The sequence below is a fragment of the Sciurus vulgaris genome (assembly GCF_902686455.1).
Source record: "Sciurus vulgaris genome assembly, chromosome: 9".
Taxonomy (NCBI): domain Eukaryota; kingdom Metazoa; phylum Chordata; class Mammalia; order Rodentia; family Sciuridae; genus Sciurus; species Sciurus vulgaris.
Genome location: NC_136469.1, coordinates 84,076,843 through 84,095,250, shown reverse-complemented (window position 1 = coordinate 84,095,250; position 18,408 = coordinate 84,076,843). Strand labels below are relative to the sequence as shown.

At 37.7% G+C, this 18,408-nt stretch overlaps 1 protein-coding gene across 1 annotated transcript; it reads right to left on the bottom strand.

Moving 5' to 3' along the window:
* CXCL9 (C-X-C motif chemokine ligand 9) lies at nucleotides 1-8,253 on the bottom strand. The gene is made up of 5 exons (XM_079152763.1): nucleotides 8,117-8,253; nucleotides 6,810-6,936; nucleotides 4,827-4,911; nucleotides 1,250-3,903; nucleotides 1-684 (listed from the first exon to the last, which is right to left on the bottom strand). The coding sequence occupies exons 1-4, from the start codon at nucleotides 8,250-8,252 to the stop codon at nucleotides 3,802-3,804; spliced, it is 450 nt and encodes a 149-aa protein (XP_079008889.1). The 5' UTR covers nucleotide 8,253; the 3' UTR covers nucleotides 1-684; nucleotides 1,250-3,801.
* Between the last annotated feature and the right edge of the window lie 10,155 nt (nucleotides 8,254-18,408).

Sequence of the window (18,408 nt, the reverse complement as noted above, 5' to 3'; positions counted from 1 at the left end):
TGGGGCGCAACTTAAGAACAGACCGATCACCACTGAGAAGTCCAAATTTGAGAGTCTTTATTAAGCCGGCCAGCTGACGGTCTCACACAATGCCCCAAAAAATGGCTATTGGGAGAACAGCCCCGACCACAGGATTGTAGGGGTACTTATACCAAAAATTACATTAATCATAAGTGTCTGTTGCTGATTCAAAATTACACATTAACATCATTAGATCATTGACAGAGGGGGAAGTGGGTCAAAATGACCCTTACCTAGGTGCAAACTAAAGAATGGTTGCTAACATCCATACAATCACTATTCACATGGTACATTGTTTAGGAGCAATAGGAATCAAAAGAGAGTAATTCTTTACTACATAGGAGTTGCTGTTATATATTATTAAACATGTAACACCAAGTAACTGATGATGGGCACAGAGGCGGGTGTTCCCATGGGAGAAGCTTACTTCCTACCTAACATGGAGTCTCAGAGCAAAATGGAGTCTGTTTAAGCATTTCCCTTAGAGTCTGGCCTATAACATTCTCATGGAGTCAGATCTGACAGCCCATCACACTCTCTACCACTGAGCTACATTCCCAGTCCTTCTTTATTTTTTGTTTTGAGATAGGGTCTCACTAAATTGCCCAGGCTGTCCTTGAACTTGCAATCTTCCTACCTCAGCCTCCTGAATCATTGGGGTTACTTAAGTGTCTCGTCCAGCGAGTACAATGAAGACTCGGCTCTCAAATGAAGTTTTAAGGTCTTTATTTTTATGGGAGAGCTTCTGAGCCGAGTGCCTGGTTCTTCCTCCTCCTCCACCGCCGCCGTCGTCTTCTTCTCTTGTCGCGCTGCTCTCTCTCTCCTTCTTCTCTTGTCGCGCAGCTCTCTCTCTCCTTCTTTTCTCTCGTGCAGCTACCGCTTCTCTCTTCTTCCTCTCTTGTCGTGCCGCCGCCGCCTCTCCTCTTCTCTCGTCCTGCAGCTGCTGCCTGCCCTCCTTGCCTTGCTCCTCCGCCGTGCAAAGTATGCAGCTTTATGAGATATAACAGCCAATCACCTTAACGGGTCATGTGTTTGGCTCCTGGAGACTTAATGGTGGGTAATGAGGACATGTACTGATCACGAGCTAAGCACGGACGCGAAGGAGATCAGTCAGCCAATAGAAAGCACTTCCTTAAAGTTGTTTTTCTTTGCAGTTGGGCCTCTCGGCGCCATCTTAGGGCGAGGCCAGCCACCACTGCGGGCCCTACAGGACAGCTGTCACCAACACTTAAGTGTGCCACCATACTTGGGTTCATGTCTATTTTAATTACTGTTACATGTCATGAGATGAAAAATAAAAAGTAAATGAATAAGGACACATCAGATTACTGTGAAGCATGCAATTGTTAAAGGGCACGTTTGTGACATTAAAAAAAAACAAGATTTATTTTCCAATCAGTGGTCTATTTATTGATCCTATTGTCTTTTAAGAAAGAAAATGTTTCAAAGTACAAAGTATTTTATGTCAATACTGCTTTCAATTTAAACATCATTTACTTAGACTATATACGTGTATAAATGATGAATTATTAGAATATGGGAATATATACATTTATCATGGATATTTATTGAAAATAGGTAGTCTTTGATTATTAGTTATACACTGTCCACATTACCTGTGAGATGCTAGGTAACTGGGTCACAGACTCAAAATATGGAACATTTTTATATTTTTTCAGAGAAATTACATGGAAGGACCTACAGAGTTTCATGATTAGATAAAGATGTTTAGGTGGGATCATGACTAGGCAGCACTCAAAATCATCTGCAGTATGAAGAATGACAAAATCTTGGAAAGTGAGTATAGGCTTAAATTCTGACCAGTCATCCTCTCCTATTCAATTCACTGAACATGCTCTCAGAGATTTCCCAGCCTCAAAGAAGCTAACTAAACACCAAACATGCCTCCACTAACAAAATTCACTCTTCCCACTGGCTCTTAGTGTCTTTTCATTCCTTTTCTTCATGAAAGATGGTGTGGTAGTTGATAATCACAAAACTTGTGAATTCTAACACAAAGTCACCTGGCAATGAAATTCATTTTGCCTTAAATTAGTTTTCAGAAGTATCTTGGTGGCTATCTTTTTAGACCATAGAAAATTGGAACTTGTAAGGAATGGTATTGAAGGAATTTTTGTATTGGTGGCAAAAGGGTGGTCACTGACTGATATCTCTCTCTCTCTCTCTCTCTCTCTCTCTTTCTCCTCTTGTTTTTCAGTGTTGGGGATCAAATTCCATTCCTTGTGCCTACTAGGCAAGCACCTGACCACTTAGTTACATCCCCAACCACACTGGATGAATTCTAAAGCTGTTTTTCATTATAAGATTATATGATTCTAGATGTCACATATGTATGAACTGCTCTGGAAAAATAGTACAGAATATTCACAAATGTTTGAACCATGTACTTCTTATTTGTTAGAGAGGCCAAGTTAACATCCTGTTATAATAAACAAGAATGTTACTTCATCTTGTTTCCTGCAGTGATTAATGGCCAGAAGATAATGAGTAAAAGAGGTTACCAAGGGTTGGACACTGGAGTAGCCAGGAAAAACCCTACCTTCTTTGAGAGGATGGTCTGACTGCCTTCCTACCCATAACAGCTACAATTAGTAAATTATTCAAAACCCAGCTCCACAGTCTTTTCGGCATGGCAGCAGACTCAAGGATGTAAGTTGTGACTGCCCTGAAGGAGCTGACAATCTGGTTGAAGAGAGAAAATAGACATACAAAAATCAATTAGATAACAATTAAGTGATCCTCCATATGGTACTAAACACACATGAAATAGGAGTTTATGATGATTTGAGCATTCAGAAAGATTTTTGAAAATTCACTTATTTTTTCAGTGCTAGGGATCAAACCCAGGGTCTTACATATGCTAGGCAAGTGCTCTACCACTGAGCTATACTCCGAACCCTCCAGAAAGGTTTTATTTAACAGGCAGGACTTGAACTGAGCCTTGAAGACTGGGATCTAGTAGAGATAAGCAGGAAGAAGAAGGCATTCCTGTGGAGTATAGAGGGAAAGGAGTACACTGAGGTGAATGAGTTTCATGAATGAGAGCATGATTTGTGTAGTGGAGAGAAGGCAGGCAATAAATTGTGGCAAAATAGTGAAGAATTGACTTGAATAAAGCGAAGGGTAATGATAAGAAATAGCGTGGTCTGATTGGGCAGGCAAGATTGAATCAGAAAAAGCCCCCAAAGCCAGATAGAAGGTTCTGAAAGGTAAGCTCTAGTGATCTCTAGTGATGGATCCTCAGAAAGAAACAGCATGGATCCCTTAGACACGTGTGTAAGGCCTGCAGGTTGATTCAAAGCAGATGCTGATAGCCATGGCAGCTTGATGAGGTCCAGCTCAATTCCAAACTGCCTGACTCATGGGCATGTGAACAGGCCTGGGGTTTGCTGACATGTACCTCAGAATACTCTCTGGAGGCTGCAGTTTGTGGCCCTGGAAGCCCAGGCAGCTGTTGTGTGTGGGATGTGTTTGTGTGGGATGCTTGTCCAGATGCGGGTGTTACCGAGATCATGGTCATAAACATGATGAAATTCAGTTGATTGTGGGTAGAACAAAGACAACTGTTGCCTCTAACAAGTCTTAATATTTTGGTTTTACAATCAACTTTCTAGCTTTAGTTACATTTTCAAAACAATACTTTAGATTTTCTAGTCAAGCTAATATGCCAATGTATTAGAGGTCATCCCCTCTTGGCATTATTTCAGTATACTTAGAAAAACCATTTTAATACAAAGTACTTAATGGTAGAGCCGTCTCTTATGTAGTCTTCTTTTGACGAGGACGTTGGGGTTTTTTAGCTTTTAGAAATGTGTTGATTTTTTGTTTTCCCCCTTTCTTTTGCTTTTTCTTTTGGCTGACCTGCAGGGAGAGGGGGAAAAGGATAATATTTTTTAATTTCACAAGTTACCCTTTCTTATATTCAAAAATCCTGACTGTGATTTTTCTTTATCCTCAAAACTGTCTTAAAGTTGCCTTTCTTTCAAAGGGGTCTCTTTTGATTCTCTGATTTGCTCATTTCTGGTCTATTCTCTGACTTATTGATGTCCTTACCCCAACCTTGTTTACCAGTCACCTGCCCTGACTGAAACCCTCTGAGGTTAGTACTATCATCATCCACTTTTTATATATGAGGGGGTTGAGGTTAAGAGAAGATGACTTGTCCAAATCTGGACAGCTAGTATGTAGCCAGCCAGTAATCTGTCAGACCACAGAACTAATGCTTCCCAACACATATTCTGTGGTCCTCATTAAACCCAACTCTTTAGCATGTCATGTAGAATTCTTCCCACTTTGTCCTAAACTACTTTTCCACCTCAACACCGTTCTCTTTCCACATAAACGCCAGTCCTATTCCCTGAGGCTCCCTGAACACAGCAAGCTCTATCTTGATTTTACTCTTGTTCATATTGTCCTTAGCCTCCTGGGGAACTACCTACCCTTTAAAGTTCAAATCAAATGTCACCTGATATGTGAAGTCTTCCTTGATACTTTCTCCCTGATCCTTTCCCTGGTAAAGTCAATTACTACTTTCTCTACAACCTTCAAGATTCTTATATATACCTATATTTTATATGTCTTGCATTGCATCACAATTAATTCCTGCTATACAAGGAAGGGACTATATCTTATTACCTTGGCATCCTTAGTGTCTACCCTTAATTCAATACAATTAAAAAAGATGAAAGGTTGAAAACTGTATCCTTCATGGAACTACACAGAATTCTTTGTTTTCTACAGACAATTTCTAAAAGATAGAAAATTTTGTTCTTCCTTTCACCAACCTTTTTCTCCCATGCTTTCACCAATTTTTCCACATCTGCTGAATCTGGATTTAGACATGCTTTATCCCCATTCTTCATTGTAGCACTGCCAAAGAAACAGCAATGAGATTTCTTTTTTTCCCTGTAAATAATTTGATTATTTTTGCAAAAAATGAAAATAGGAATGAATTTTGCTGAATTTTCTAGTGAAATTACTTAATAAAAATTTTTTCAGGCAAGATTAACTGGTTGCATTTTTTATATTATAGCAGCCCCTTCGGGAATAACTTCAAGATATTTTCATTAATCTCCATATGATCTGAAAATAAAAGTAGCAATTTCATATATAATCCTTAATTTACATATCAAAGAACTTAAAATATACATATAATTTAGTCTAGCAATTCTAATTTCTATAAAGGTATTAATAGAAAGCATTAGAGACAAATAGTGCCACAGTCAGAGTTTGACAATAGCCAAAATTTGGAAATAGGGGTTGGTGTTGTGACTCAGTGGTAGAGTACTTGCCTGGCATGTGTGAAGCACTGGGTTCAATTCTTAGCACCACATATAAATAAATAAAAAATAAGGGTCTATTGACAACTAAAAAATATTTTTAAAAAATATTTGGAAATAATCAATATTTATAACAATAGGCATTGGTTATATAAATTATGGCACATCTATATAATATAATTTGGCCATTAAAAATGACATTATTATGGCTGGGGGGGTGATAGAAGCATGCACCCTGGGTTTAATCTTCAGCACCAAAAAAAAAAGGGGGGGGGGAGAATTATTAAGAAAAAATGAAAATGAAATTATTGAGAAGATTTACAGACATGAACATGAAAAAATATTCATAATTATAGTGTTAATGAAAATCAGATTGAAAAACTGTTCAGTAAAGGAATTACACATGTATCTATCATTACATGATCCTTAGTGTCTATCATCAATTCAAAAGGATGAAAAACATTTTCACAACACTTATTAAATATCTGTTATGGGTTAGACACATACATATATAATTCATGGGTGCTATGTGGACCAGTTTCTTAAGAAACTTAAGTGGACCTAAATGGAATGGAGTCAGTATAGGTTTGGACAAAAAGTTGTTCAAAAGAATTTTTAGATATTCTGCCAATGCCTGAAGCTTCAGATAGCAGTGAACCTTATATGTGCTGTTTTTCCCTATATATTCTTACCTATGATAAAGTTTAATTTATAAATTAGGCACAGTAAGACATTAACAACAATAAATAATACTGTGATGAAACAATGTTAATAGTATACCATAATAACAATTATTTAAAACTTATGAACTGTTTATTTCTGGAATTTTTCACTTAATATTTTCAGACCATGGTTGACTGTGGGTAACTGAAACCTAGGAAAGTGAATCAGCAGATAAGGAGCGACTATATGCAATATATGATTTTACTGATTTTATTTGTGTGTATGAATGTATGCATATGCATAAAATGTTAGTGTGTGTATGTGTGTGTGTGTGTGTGTGTGTGTGTGTAAATACATATACCCAAAGCAAATGAGGAAGTTTTGGAAGACCACATACCAATAGGTTAGTAGTATTTACCACTGGATTGTAGGATTATAGGTGATTGTCATTGTCTTCTTTCCAGCTATCTACATTAAACATTTTCTAGGAGCCCATTATCAGCACTGCTTGAATCTGTGTTTTCCAGATTGCAATCCTAATCAGTCTCGAATAAATGTAATTTCATTTTTGTTCTTAAAAACAAACTTCTCTACAATGAACATGTAATACTTCAGTAGTATATCATCCTTGGTTCTCACTACCTACCAGAAATTTATTATTATTATTTTTTTAGAAGAAGAAAAGAAAGCAGCAGACAGATGTATGGAAAGGGTAACTATCTGAACTTTAAACGTCTGCGTGGTCAAATGCTGCAAGGTTAATAGTCCCTCTAAATTTAATGCCCCTGCCAATGAGGCACCTGTGTTGAATATGTTTTTACTTACATGATTTCAGTTTTCTCACAGGAAGGGCTTGGGGCAAATTGTTTAAGGTCTTTTAAGGATTTAGGGTGGATTTTCCCTTGGCTAGTACTGATGCAGGAACAACGGTCATTCCTCATTATTGGGGCTCCTATCAGAAAGAGAAAGAGCAGAATACATGTATTAGGTCAATGCTTCAATTGAGGCAATCCATCAAAATGATCAAAATGATACATGGATTTGATCATAATTATTGCTATCATTTACTGTTTGTAGATCATAACCACAAACTTTTAAAGCAGGCATTTCTCCACTTTGTAGATAAGGAGATTAAGGTTCAGTTAGATTAAGTAAAGAACAGTCCTAACATTTTTTAGGGGGCAGGAGTAGGGTCTCAGCTCAGGTGTCTCTGTGTCCAAAGATGTTGCTCTTAAGTACATCACCTTATACCTTAGGAGGAGTAGACATTTTCACAACATTTAATAAAAGTGCCATAGGTTAGATACACTGATGTATAATTCATTAGCATTATGTGGACCAGCTTCTTAAGAACTCCCAAATACATTTATTCCCTGATCTTAGTGGAAAGGAGTTGGTATATAGGTTTGAACAGAAGTTGTATTTAACAATAACCAATTATCACTTCCATCCTCATCCTTTCTATTCCCCACTGCCTTGATTTTCAATAGTGCTTTAAACTTTGAAAAGTCTTGACATTCATTAAGCATATATTTATGTAGTGCTAACTGTGCCACACATTAACTTCAAAATTTTCATATTACAAATGTGGAAACTGAGTTCCAGAAAGATTATTCACCCAAGATAATAAAAATAGTAAATGGGGCAACCTGATTTCTTGATCTCAATTGATTAAGCACAGACATATTTATCAAGAAACAATATCAACAACAACGAAAAAAGAAACAATATAAGGGTGATGAAAATAATATAGGAAACAGTCTTTCATCTCATTATCAGCTGCCAGTGCTGCTGGTTTCACATCCCTTATTATAAACCACCCATTTATGTGAAATGGAAATAAAACATGCAGAAATTCCCTTGGTTCTGAGATAAGGTTTCTCAATATTAAGTGTTCAAACATTTATTGAACACTGACTAGGAATTTACACACCTGGATTGAGAAGACTTGTTTGACTTGGCAGGTCCAAGTTATGATCTTCAGATAATCAACCACATCACCAAGATGTTTTTTATGAGTGATCAACATTACTTTCTGAGGCATGCAGAATATTCAGCTTTTGAACCCAGAGGCCTTAAGAGTGAGTCATATCTCTGACTCTACGAATGTAATATAACTCAGAATCCCTTACCTTGAACTCCAAACAGAACCAGGAAGATGATGCCCAAGAGGAAAGGAATACTACTTTTCTTCATAGTTAGGGAATGGAGTTCTACCAAGTCACTCCTGTATTGAATTTTAAGCCTGAGGAATTCTTTAGAGAACATGATCAGCAGAACCATATTTATTTAGGAGATCCATTTTCCTCCTAAACTCTGATTGGATGTTGTTCTTAGAGCAAGCTAAACCAGCCACAAATTGATTGTACTGGGGGAAATCCTATTCTCAGATCCAAGGGAATTTCTGCTTGTTTTCTTTCCATTTCACATAAACGGGTAGTTTATAGAAAGGGAGGTGAAACCAATAGCACTTGCTGCCTTTAGCAAATGCACAAGTGCTCACCTGGGTGAAGAATAGGTTATGTGATGAAAATACTGCCATACAGTAAGAGTTGGAGATATGGTTTCCAGATGGGAAATATTACAGTTCAATTAAGTGATTCCTCTCATTATTTATGGCATAGTCTTCTGTACAATGCATGGCTACATTATCTTTTCTCTATTATCCACCCAATAACTTTAAGCACCTTCATTTCTTCAGGAGCCAGGTTATTTTCCACTAGTGGTAGGTTCAGTTTGTGTCATTGCTGCTACAGTCTATTATTTTTTTTTAATTGGTAGACCAGTTAACATTAGGGTTCAGATGCATGTAAGAGACCCAAATTAACAGTGACCAAGATAGAGGCATATTTCTTCCTGACAGAGGTAGGTGGATCAGCACATGTATGGAGGCTCTTCTCCATGAGGTTGTCTAAGCCCCCTATCTTGTTGCTTTGCCACCATTTCTAGGTCACTGCCCTCATCTACAAGGCAAAGATGGCCCACTGCCATGTCTGATTTCCAAGTACAGAATGGCAGAAAGGCAGAAAAAGGGCATCTTCCTCCTTTTGAAACCCATCCTAAAAGTTATACCTATGTTTCCATCACAGCCCCTGCAACAGAACTGATTCACATGGTCACACCTAGCTGCAGGGGAAGTTAAGCATTGTCATCCTCATTCTGGTTGACCAGCTACAGATCAGAGGTTCTGTTACTGCAAAATGTTTCTCAGGTAGGGTGGCTTATTTGGGGCACAAGTCCAGGCCCCTGATTTAGCCTGAGACGACCTCTGACTGATTGTCCTCACTGTCTCCTGGTCTTCACCTAGTGCTGTAGCAGCCACTTCTCCAAACCCCAAAGGTAGAATGGACTTGTATTTGAAAGCAGAGGCTGTCATTCCCATTCCCAAAGAGGCATAAAAACAAAACCAAAGAAGATGAACTATAAAATTGAGACAGATGAGTTTGCTTATGCCCAAATACTGAATTTGTTCTCTCTTCAGAAAAAAAGAGCACTAGTCCCAGAAGAAAGTTCTGGAAGTCTGTTACATAAGTACCCAGCAAATACTGTTTATTAATAAGTAAAGAGGCTCCGCACTGGCTCAGCAGATCTGGCAATCTGCCAGGGCTTCGAAGCGCTGCTGCGCCCGGTGACCTCCTCGAGGCCCGCTGCGTGCGCACTGCGCATGCCCCACCAGCTGCGATTCCAGAACCTTCTTCCGCGCGGAGGTTACAGCTGGAACTCCCAACGCTCACTCTCGCCTCTTTTCTCGCCGCTGGTGTAGCTGCTGAGTGTCCGCTGCCGCTCTGATCCTCGCAAGGGGGAGAGAAGCCCTTGGGGCGGAGAGGTAGTGTGTGTGCCCTCGGGATCTCACCTCTGTGCCCTGGCCACCGTCCTGCACCTCCCCGTGGGCGGCCGCGCTTCCTGGGGAGGGGGAAGGAGGCAGGGGGCTCACAGAGGCCCTTTGCCAGTTTCCGCTGAAGGCTTGAGTGAGGCCTGCGGGAATGAAGGCCCCAGAAAGGCTGGGTCGTGGGGCAGAGGCCTCCAGGCGAGGCCGCCTGCCCCCAGGACAGGAGCCGGGCCTGCTGGACCTTAGAAAGCGGGTGTTGGGGGCCGCAAGGAGTCACTTCCCTTACCCAGGAGGGGCGGATGCCCTCGGGTGGGAGGAGAGGGCTTCCCAGGTGAGTGGCAGAACTGCTCTTGCATGGTGAGGCACCTGTCCTAGCCTGGGGGGTAATTAAGATGGGGCTGTTGACCCCCACTTAGACCTGTTAAGAACCGTGCTTCCCAGGCCTCGGTTTTGGAAGTCGTCCTGCAAGCTCGAGAGGAAGTGCACTTCTAAAACTGGTCGGAGGGAAAGGGAAAGCCCCACTGATGGCACACTTATGGCTAGACAGGGCTTTTAGGAGAAAAAGAAACCTGGTAAGAGGATATTGCAGGAGTTTCCCACAGTCCTGGAAAAGGAGCCAAGGACTGTCAGGACTGTGAGATCAACAGATAGTTCTTAATTCCCCTTTGGACCAGAGTTTTATTCTCTTTTGCCTTGAGAAATTCCAGTTCTGTGTCCCCTAGGGACCTGACTGCTGATGTAACCCCAAGAGTCTTGATTTTCACATGTGTTGTCTGACCTCCCACTTCCATCTTTTTGGTTATGGAATAAGTGTAATTTACTTATTTTTATATACAGTGTGACTCACTCTGTCACAATGAAGATGAGAGGCTTCCTTTTCACTACGGGAGAGGAAGTTTCTCTCATATTGAAACCCCCAGGCCTGTTTTAATTTCTCACAGTGTGGACTTCCCCTCCTTTCAGCAGCTATTGCTAAAAGTAAAGGATGCTGATTCGAAAAAGGTTTACTTTAGAGTCTCAGAAGCCCCATGTAGCATTCTACTTTTTCTTTTTCCTCTTTTACTCAGTCCCATGCAGGAAGTTAATCTTTCGTTCTATAAAATTATTATGTGGTAAACTGTGTGCAAGTCATAGCTTTGTTGGGTTTCTTATCAAGGCCGCATCTCAGGTCACTAAGAGAAAGGAATAAGTTCTTCCTTAGCTAATCTTACTATCTGACCTCTTGGTTTATATTTCTCATGTAAAACTTGAGAACTGGGTTAGGTTTGTGAATAAGTGATCTTGAAAGGGAAAGTCAGGAACTCATTTCAAGGACAGCTGTGGCTAAACGTTGGCAGTAACACAACATTTTTGATCTGTGACTTTGGCAAGTTAGTTGTGATCATAATTGGGAAGAAATTTCTGCCTAACCTGAAGAAAAATCATCCTGAAAAGGAAGAAAATAGTATTGTATTTAAAACATCCATTTTTATTTTGAATGATTTACTTTAAAATTGTTTATACCTAACTCTATAAGAAAACATCCACATTCTTGAAGCTCTTATTTACTATTTATCATTTATTTTGTTTCATTTATTGAACTTTTATAATTCCAGACTCTGAAGACACAAGTATAGACAGCAGTTTCTGCCTTTGAAGAATGTATAGTCAAGTGGCAGAAAGCAGCGTGTAAAGTAATAATTACTGCAGGAGAAATGCTACATTGAAGGATTGTTCAAAATGATTGAAAATTCAGGGAAGTTCAAACTCTGGCTGAAAGGGTTCAAACGCAGCTGTTTGAATTGGGTCTGAGAAAGGAAGGTTTGGAGTTTGTTATTATAAGAAGGTGGGGAAAGGTATTCTGAGCAGGAGACATGAGAAGGTCTGACAAATATCAGAAGCTGCAAGTACTTTGGCAAGGGTGGAGGCTGATAATTAGTGATTTAAAGTTTAGTGATTCTATTATATTTTGAATGCAGATTAATTGTGCCCAATTAGTGTATAGAATAGGAAATGTAGTCCTGCATTTAATCACGTGATAATGAGGAAGTGAAGAGAAATGGGGCTGGAAACAAAGCAGGAACTGGAGGACAAAGAGCCTTGTAAATCTCTAGGTGAGGAGACATTGAAGGATTTTTAATGAAGGGAATGATATGAAGAGATTTACACACATCTAACCTTTGTCATTGAACAATAACCTTTTAACTGATCTTATTTTAATGGTTCTTTATATTTATAGTTTGTTTATTTGTAATGCTGGTCACTTGAGATTTCTCCCCCAATATTTCAGTAATACAACAGTGCTCTTGTTATTTCTTAAAAGATTTTTTTTTTTCTTGGTGCAAGGCAAGGTGGCACATGTTTGTATTTCCAGCTACTTGAGAGACTGAGGCAGGAGAATTATTTGGTCCTAGGAGTTTGGGGCTAGCCTGGGCAACATAGCAAGACCCTGTCTTTTAAAAGAAAACAAAACAAATTAGAAAAGGGATTTTACTTTCTTGCAATATTATCCTTCTTTGGAACTATAGGGAGAAAGGTTAAAAACCTTTTTATATTTTTGATAACTTTTTGGCAGATTACTTTCCAGAAAGAGTAGACTAATTTTATAACCACCCTTCTAAAATGTAGTACCTGTTTCCCAATTCTCTTATCATTTGTATGTTTTTTTTATTTAGTATTTGAAAATTGATACCAGGGATTAGTGTTTATCTCCACTTTTTAAATCATGACTTTTTATTATGTGATGACTTAATATCTGCATTTCCTACCTTTTCAAGATCAATTATCAAGTAGAGTCAGAGTATAGTAGTCCCCCATTATGCATAGGAGGTGCATTCTAAGACCACCAATGGATGCCTGAAACCATGGATAGTACCAAACTCTCTTTCATAGGCCATGTTTTTGCCTGTATATACATATCTGTAATAAAGTTTAATTTATAAATTAGGCACAGACATTAACACCCATAATGCAATGATATAATTATAGCAATGTAGTAAAAGGTACTTGAATATGGTCTTGCTCTCAAATTATCTTCTTATACTGAACTTATCCTTCTTGTTGACTCTGGGTAACTGAATCCTTGGATATTCAGTGAAAATGGATAAGGGGAACTACTGTATTGACATTATAAATGCATGACAATTCACATACAGAAAGCTTTAATCCATTTTTATTTAAAACATCTGCTTTTCCTGTTTTGTTGCTTCCATTTCTTTCATAATTTATTATTGAATATAATATATGCTATGGGCTGAATTGTATCCCCCCAAAATGTTGATGTTGAAGACCTAACTGCCAGTCCTCAGAATGTCACTGTATTTATATGTAGGGTATTTAAAGAGGTACTTAAAATGAGGTCCATAAAGTCCCTGCATTAGTCTAGACTTTGGACTTATTAAATCACAAATCGTGTGTCTTAAATATGCTTAAAGAGCTAAAGGACCAGTGAAACTCCACATCATGTACAGTCACAAGAATGGGATCCTAATTAGAATAAGTTATACTCCGTGTGTGTAATATGTCAAAATACGTTCTACTGTTATATATATCTAAAAAGAACAAATGAAAAGAAGAACTAAAGGAAACCATTTGCAAAGAACAAATGGAAACAACAAAATGAGATCATCAGTAGAGATATAAATTATTAAAAGGAAATCAAATTAAAATTCTAGAGTTGAAAATTACAAAAACTGAAGTGAAAAATTACTAGAGGGATTCAACAGCAGTTTTAATATGGGAGGAGAATGAATAAGCAAATTTGAAGATAGGACAATTAAAATGATTGAGTCAGAGGAGCAACTTGCTTAAAGTGATACAAGCAAAAAAAACACCTGTGATCTACCAAGTGTACCAACATGTACATAATATGAATTTCAGAAAGAGAAATTAAAAGAGTGGAAAGAATATTCTCAGAAACAGTGACCCAAAACTTTCTAAATCTGATGCAAGACAATCTATGTATCCAAAAAGCTCAGTGACCACCAAGCTAGATAAACCCAAAGAGATCCACACTGAAATACATCATGGTCAAATTGTCAAAACAGGAAGAGGAACTCTTTTTTCTTGCCACATTTTTAAATTGGTGCACTGCATTATAATTGTACATAATGATGGAATTTGTTGTTACATATTTGTACATACACACATTATAACAATGTAATTGGACCAGTATCATTCCCCAGTGTGTCCTCCTTCCTTCCCTCAAAGAGGGAGTCTTGAAAGTAGCAAAAGAGAAATGGTTCATCACATAAAAGGGATCCTAAATAAGATAAATGGCTGATTTCTCACCAGAGACCATGCAGGCAAGAAGGCAGTGGAACAACATACACTTACTGCATCTCTTAATGATACATTCTGAGAGATGTTATTACCCAGTTTCATTGTGTGAACATCAAAGAATGTACTTAGACAAATGTACTGTACACCTAAGCTATACGGTCTCTGTGTATGCATAGTATAGCCTATTGCTTGTAGGGCCATGATGAACAAAACATGAGATTAAATCAGATAACAAGAAAATGAAGCAATCAAAAGATGTGATAAATACAAGATGTTTGAGGTTTATCATGGCATATGATTTTATGGTAAACTTTTTTTTCTTAATAACTAAAAGGAGTACACTCTAATGACAGAAATATAGTAAACACATAAACCAGTAAGATAGTTGTTTATTATCACTCTCAAGTAGAATATCCTGACATAATTATATGTGGTATACTTCTTGGTGATAAGCAGTACAATAGGATTATTTATCACAAATATATGAGTAACATATTACACTACAATGATAGGAATTTTTCAGCTCCATTGTTCTCTTATGGGACCAACATCATATATATGGTCTTGTTGTTAATGATAATGTGGCACATGACTATCTAATGTGCTGAGAGAAATTTTTTGACCAAGAATTCTATATTTGCAAACTGTCATTCAAGAATGAAGGCAAAATTAAGATATTCACAGATAAACAGAAGCTGGGGGAATTTATCATCAGTAGAAACGTTTTAACAAGAAATGTTAAAAGCAGTTTTTCAAACTAAAATGAAAGGATACTGAATAGTAACTAAGAACCATATGAAGAAATCTTTAACACTGATAAAGGTATAATAACATAGATAAATATAAAAGCCAGTTTAAATGTATATTTGTTTTGTGGTTCCTTTTTTTTACTATGTGAATTAAAAGACTGATGCATAAAGCAATAATTATAAATCTATGTGAATGATCCCACAAACCTGAAGTCTGTGATAATAACAATTGTCAAGGAGGGGGACTGGAAACATACAGGAGCAGAGTGTTTGTATACTATTGAAAACAAGATAGTGATGTTTAGATTAGGATGTTACGAGTTTATGATAATAAATAATAAATAATTGTAATCCCCAAAGTAGCCACCCAGAAAATTACTAAAATTAAACAGAAAAGGAAAGTACTACTCTACAAAAATTCAACTAAAAAAAAAAAACAAACCAAATGGAAATCCTTGAAATGAAGGAAACAATAAACCAAATAAAAAACTCAATGGAAAGCATCACCAAAAGCCTAGACCACTTGGAAGACAGAACCTCAGACGATGAAGACAAAATATTTAATCTTGAAAATAAAGTTGCCCAAACAGAGAAGATGGTAGAAAATCATGAATAGAATCTCCAAGAACTATGGGACATCATGAAAAGACCAAATTTAAGAATTATTGGGATTGAGGAAGGCACAGAGATACAAACCAAAGGAATGAAAACCTATTCAATGAAATAATATCAGAAAATTTCCCAAGCCTGAAGAATGAAATGAAAATCAAATACAAGAGGCTTACAGAACACCAAATGCACAAAATCACAACAGGTCCACACCAAGGCACATTATAATGAAAATGCCTAACATTCAAAATAAAGATAGGATTTTGAAGGTCACAAGAGAAAAGCATCAGATTACATATAGGGGAAGACCAATACGGATAGCAGCCGACTTCTCAACCCAGACTCTAAAAGCTAGAAGGGCCTGGAACAATGTATTTCAAGCTCTGAAAGAACATGGTTGCCAACGAAGACTCCTGTACCCAGCAAAACTAACCTTTAGATTTGAAGATGAAATAAAATCCTTCCATGATAAACAAAAGCTAAAAGAATTTACAAATAAAAAGACAGCTCTATAGAACATTCTCAGCAAAATATTCCATGAGGAGGAAATGAAAAACAACAATGGAGGTCAGCAAAGAGAGGAACTACCTTAGAGAAAAACCACTCAAAGGAAAAACCAAGCCAACTTAAAAACCAAAAATAAGCCAAATGACTGGGAATACAAATCATATCTCAGTAATAACCCTGAACGTTAATGGCCTAAACTCATCAATCAAAAGACATAGACTGGCAGAATGGATTAAAAAGAAAGACCCTACAATATGCTGCCTGCAAGAGACTCATCTCATAGAAAAAGACATCCACAGACTAAAGGTGAAAGGATGGGAAAAAACGTACCACGCACATGGACCCAGTAAAAAAGCAGGGATTTCCATCCTTATATCAGATAAAGTGGACTTCAAGCCAAAGTTAGTCAGAAGGGATAAAGAAGGACATTTCATACTGCTTAAGGGAACCACAAATCAGGAGACATAACGATAGTAAATATTTATGCCCCAAACAATGGTGCATCCCTGTACATCAAACAAATCCTTCTCAATTTCAGGAATCACAAAGACCACAACACAATAATTCTGGGTGACTTTAATGTACCGCTGTCACCACTTGATAGATCTTCCAAACAAAAACCAACCAAAGAAACCGTAGAACTCAATAACACAATTAATAACCTAGACTTAATAGACATATATAGAATATTCCATCCATCAACGAGCAGATTCACTTTCTTCTCAGCAGCACATGGAACTTTCTCGAAAATAGACCATATGTTACACCACAAAGCAGCTCCTAGGAAATGCAAAAAAATAAAGATACTGCCTTGTGTTCTATCAGATCATAATGGACTGAGAATAGAAATCAATGACAAAATAAAAAACAGAAATTACTCCAACACATGGAGACTAAATAATATGCTATTGATCATGGATAACAGAAAACATCAGGGAGGAGATAAAAAAATTATTAGAGGTCAATGAGAACGACGATACAACATATCAAAATCTCTGGGACACTATGAAAGCGATACTAAGAGGAAAATTCATTGCATGGAGCACATTCCAGGAAAGAATGAAAAGTCAACAACTAAATGACCTAACATTACAGCTCAAAGCCCTAGAAAAAGAACAATAATAGCAAAAGTAGTAGAAGACAGGAAATAGTTAAAATCAGAGCTGAAATCAATGAAATTGAAACAAAAGAAATAATTCAAAAAATTGACAAAACAAGTGAGGGAATGAGTTGTGGATATGTTTGCTGTACTAGTGATGCTTTAGGAGACCAATATGGCTAAAGTAAAAAGGTGGAAGAACAGAATGATGGGACTGGTAGAGAGGAGTTATGTAAAGCTTTACAGACTGGGTTTCATTACAAGTGTGATGGGATGCTATTGGAAAAATGAAGGCAAGGGAGAGCTGTAATCCAATTTATGTTTAAAAGTATCACCCTGGCTCTGGAGGGTTGGTGGCAGGAAAAAGGGTAAGCAAAGAAACTCATAATGACATACACACCATTATTTGGTGACCTGAAATGTATGTAGTACAGGGCAATGAATTTTAATACAAATCATTAAGTTTTATCCTAGCATGGATGCAGCTCTCAGTTCAGATCTTTCTCGGAGATGAGTAGTTTCATGGAAGTGACTGAAGTCCAACTTAGTGAGGCTCTCAGCAACTTAGCAAGACCCTGTTGCTAAATAAAATACTAAAAAGCATTGGGGGACTGGGGTTGTAGCTCCATGGTAGACCACTTGCCTAGCATGTGTGAGGCACTGGGTTCAATTCTCAGCACTGCATATAAATAAAGTTCCATTGACAATTTTAAAAAACTGAAAATGGGATGTGATTCAGTAGTTATGTGTCCTTGGATTTTATCCACAGTACCCACCCCTCCAAAAATAGAGAGGCTGAATATTTTTTCATGTTAGGGGCTTGTTCCTTTCTTTGTGTGTGTGAAATTCTGATTCACTTCTACTTGTCTTTTCCTTTTTTTATTCATAGGAATCTTTACACATTCTAGACTCTAATAATTTCTTAACTAAATCTTTTAGAGGCATCTTCTTAGTAACTACTGGGATGTGGGAAGTGAGGGAGTAGTAGTACTATAGAATTGTTTCTCTGTTTCTGGTTTGGGAACTGGGTGCATGTTGATGGTGCCGTTTTAAACAGGACATTAGAATAGAGAAGAATCAGACCTATGAGGGAAGAGAATGAATTTGAGATATTTTGAATCTGAAGTCCTTATGAAATGTTCAGAGGGAGGTGGCTCATAGAAACTTGCTTATAGTTGTCTGAAACAGACCAAGTTCTCTTACACTACATCAGTTATGTAGGAATCTTAAATAATGGGCCCTTCAGGAGACTGAAGTTGGAAGGAGTGTGGTAATTGTCCAACTTGTTCTATATCCATCCCAGCCTCTCTGGGCCATGGATTTTCCAGTCTAAGTTCCTTATGAAATAAATGTTCTAGTCAGAGACCCACA

Bases quoted from the DNA above. Each gene is read 5' to 3' on its own strand.
- CXCL9 (XM_079152763.1), bottom strand. From the start codon at position 8,252: ATGTTCTCTAAAGAATTCCTCAGGCTTAAAATTCAATACAGGAGTGAC. The intron at 6,937-8,116 runs GTAAGGGATTCT...TCTTTCTGATAG, and splicing joins GGTTCTGTTTGGAGTTCAAG to GAGCCCCAATAATGAGGAAT. The intron at 3,904-4,826 runs GTTGGTGAAAGG...CTCTCCCTGCAG, and splicing joins TGAAAGCATGGGAGAAAAAG to GTCAGCCAAAAGAAAAAGCA.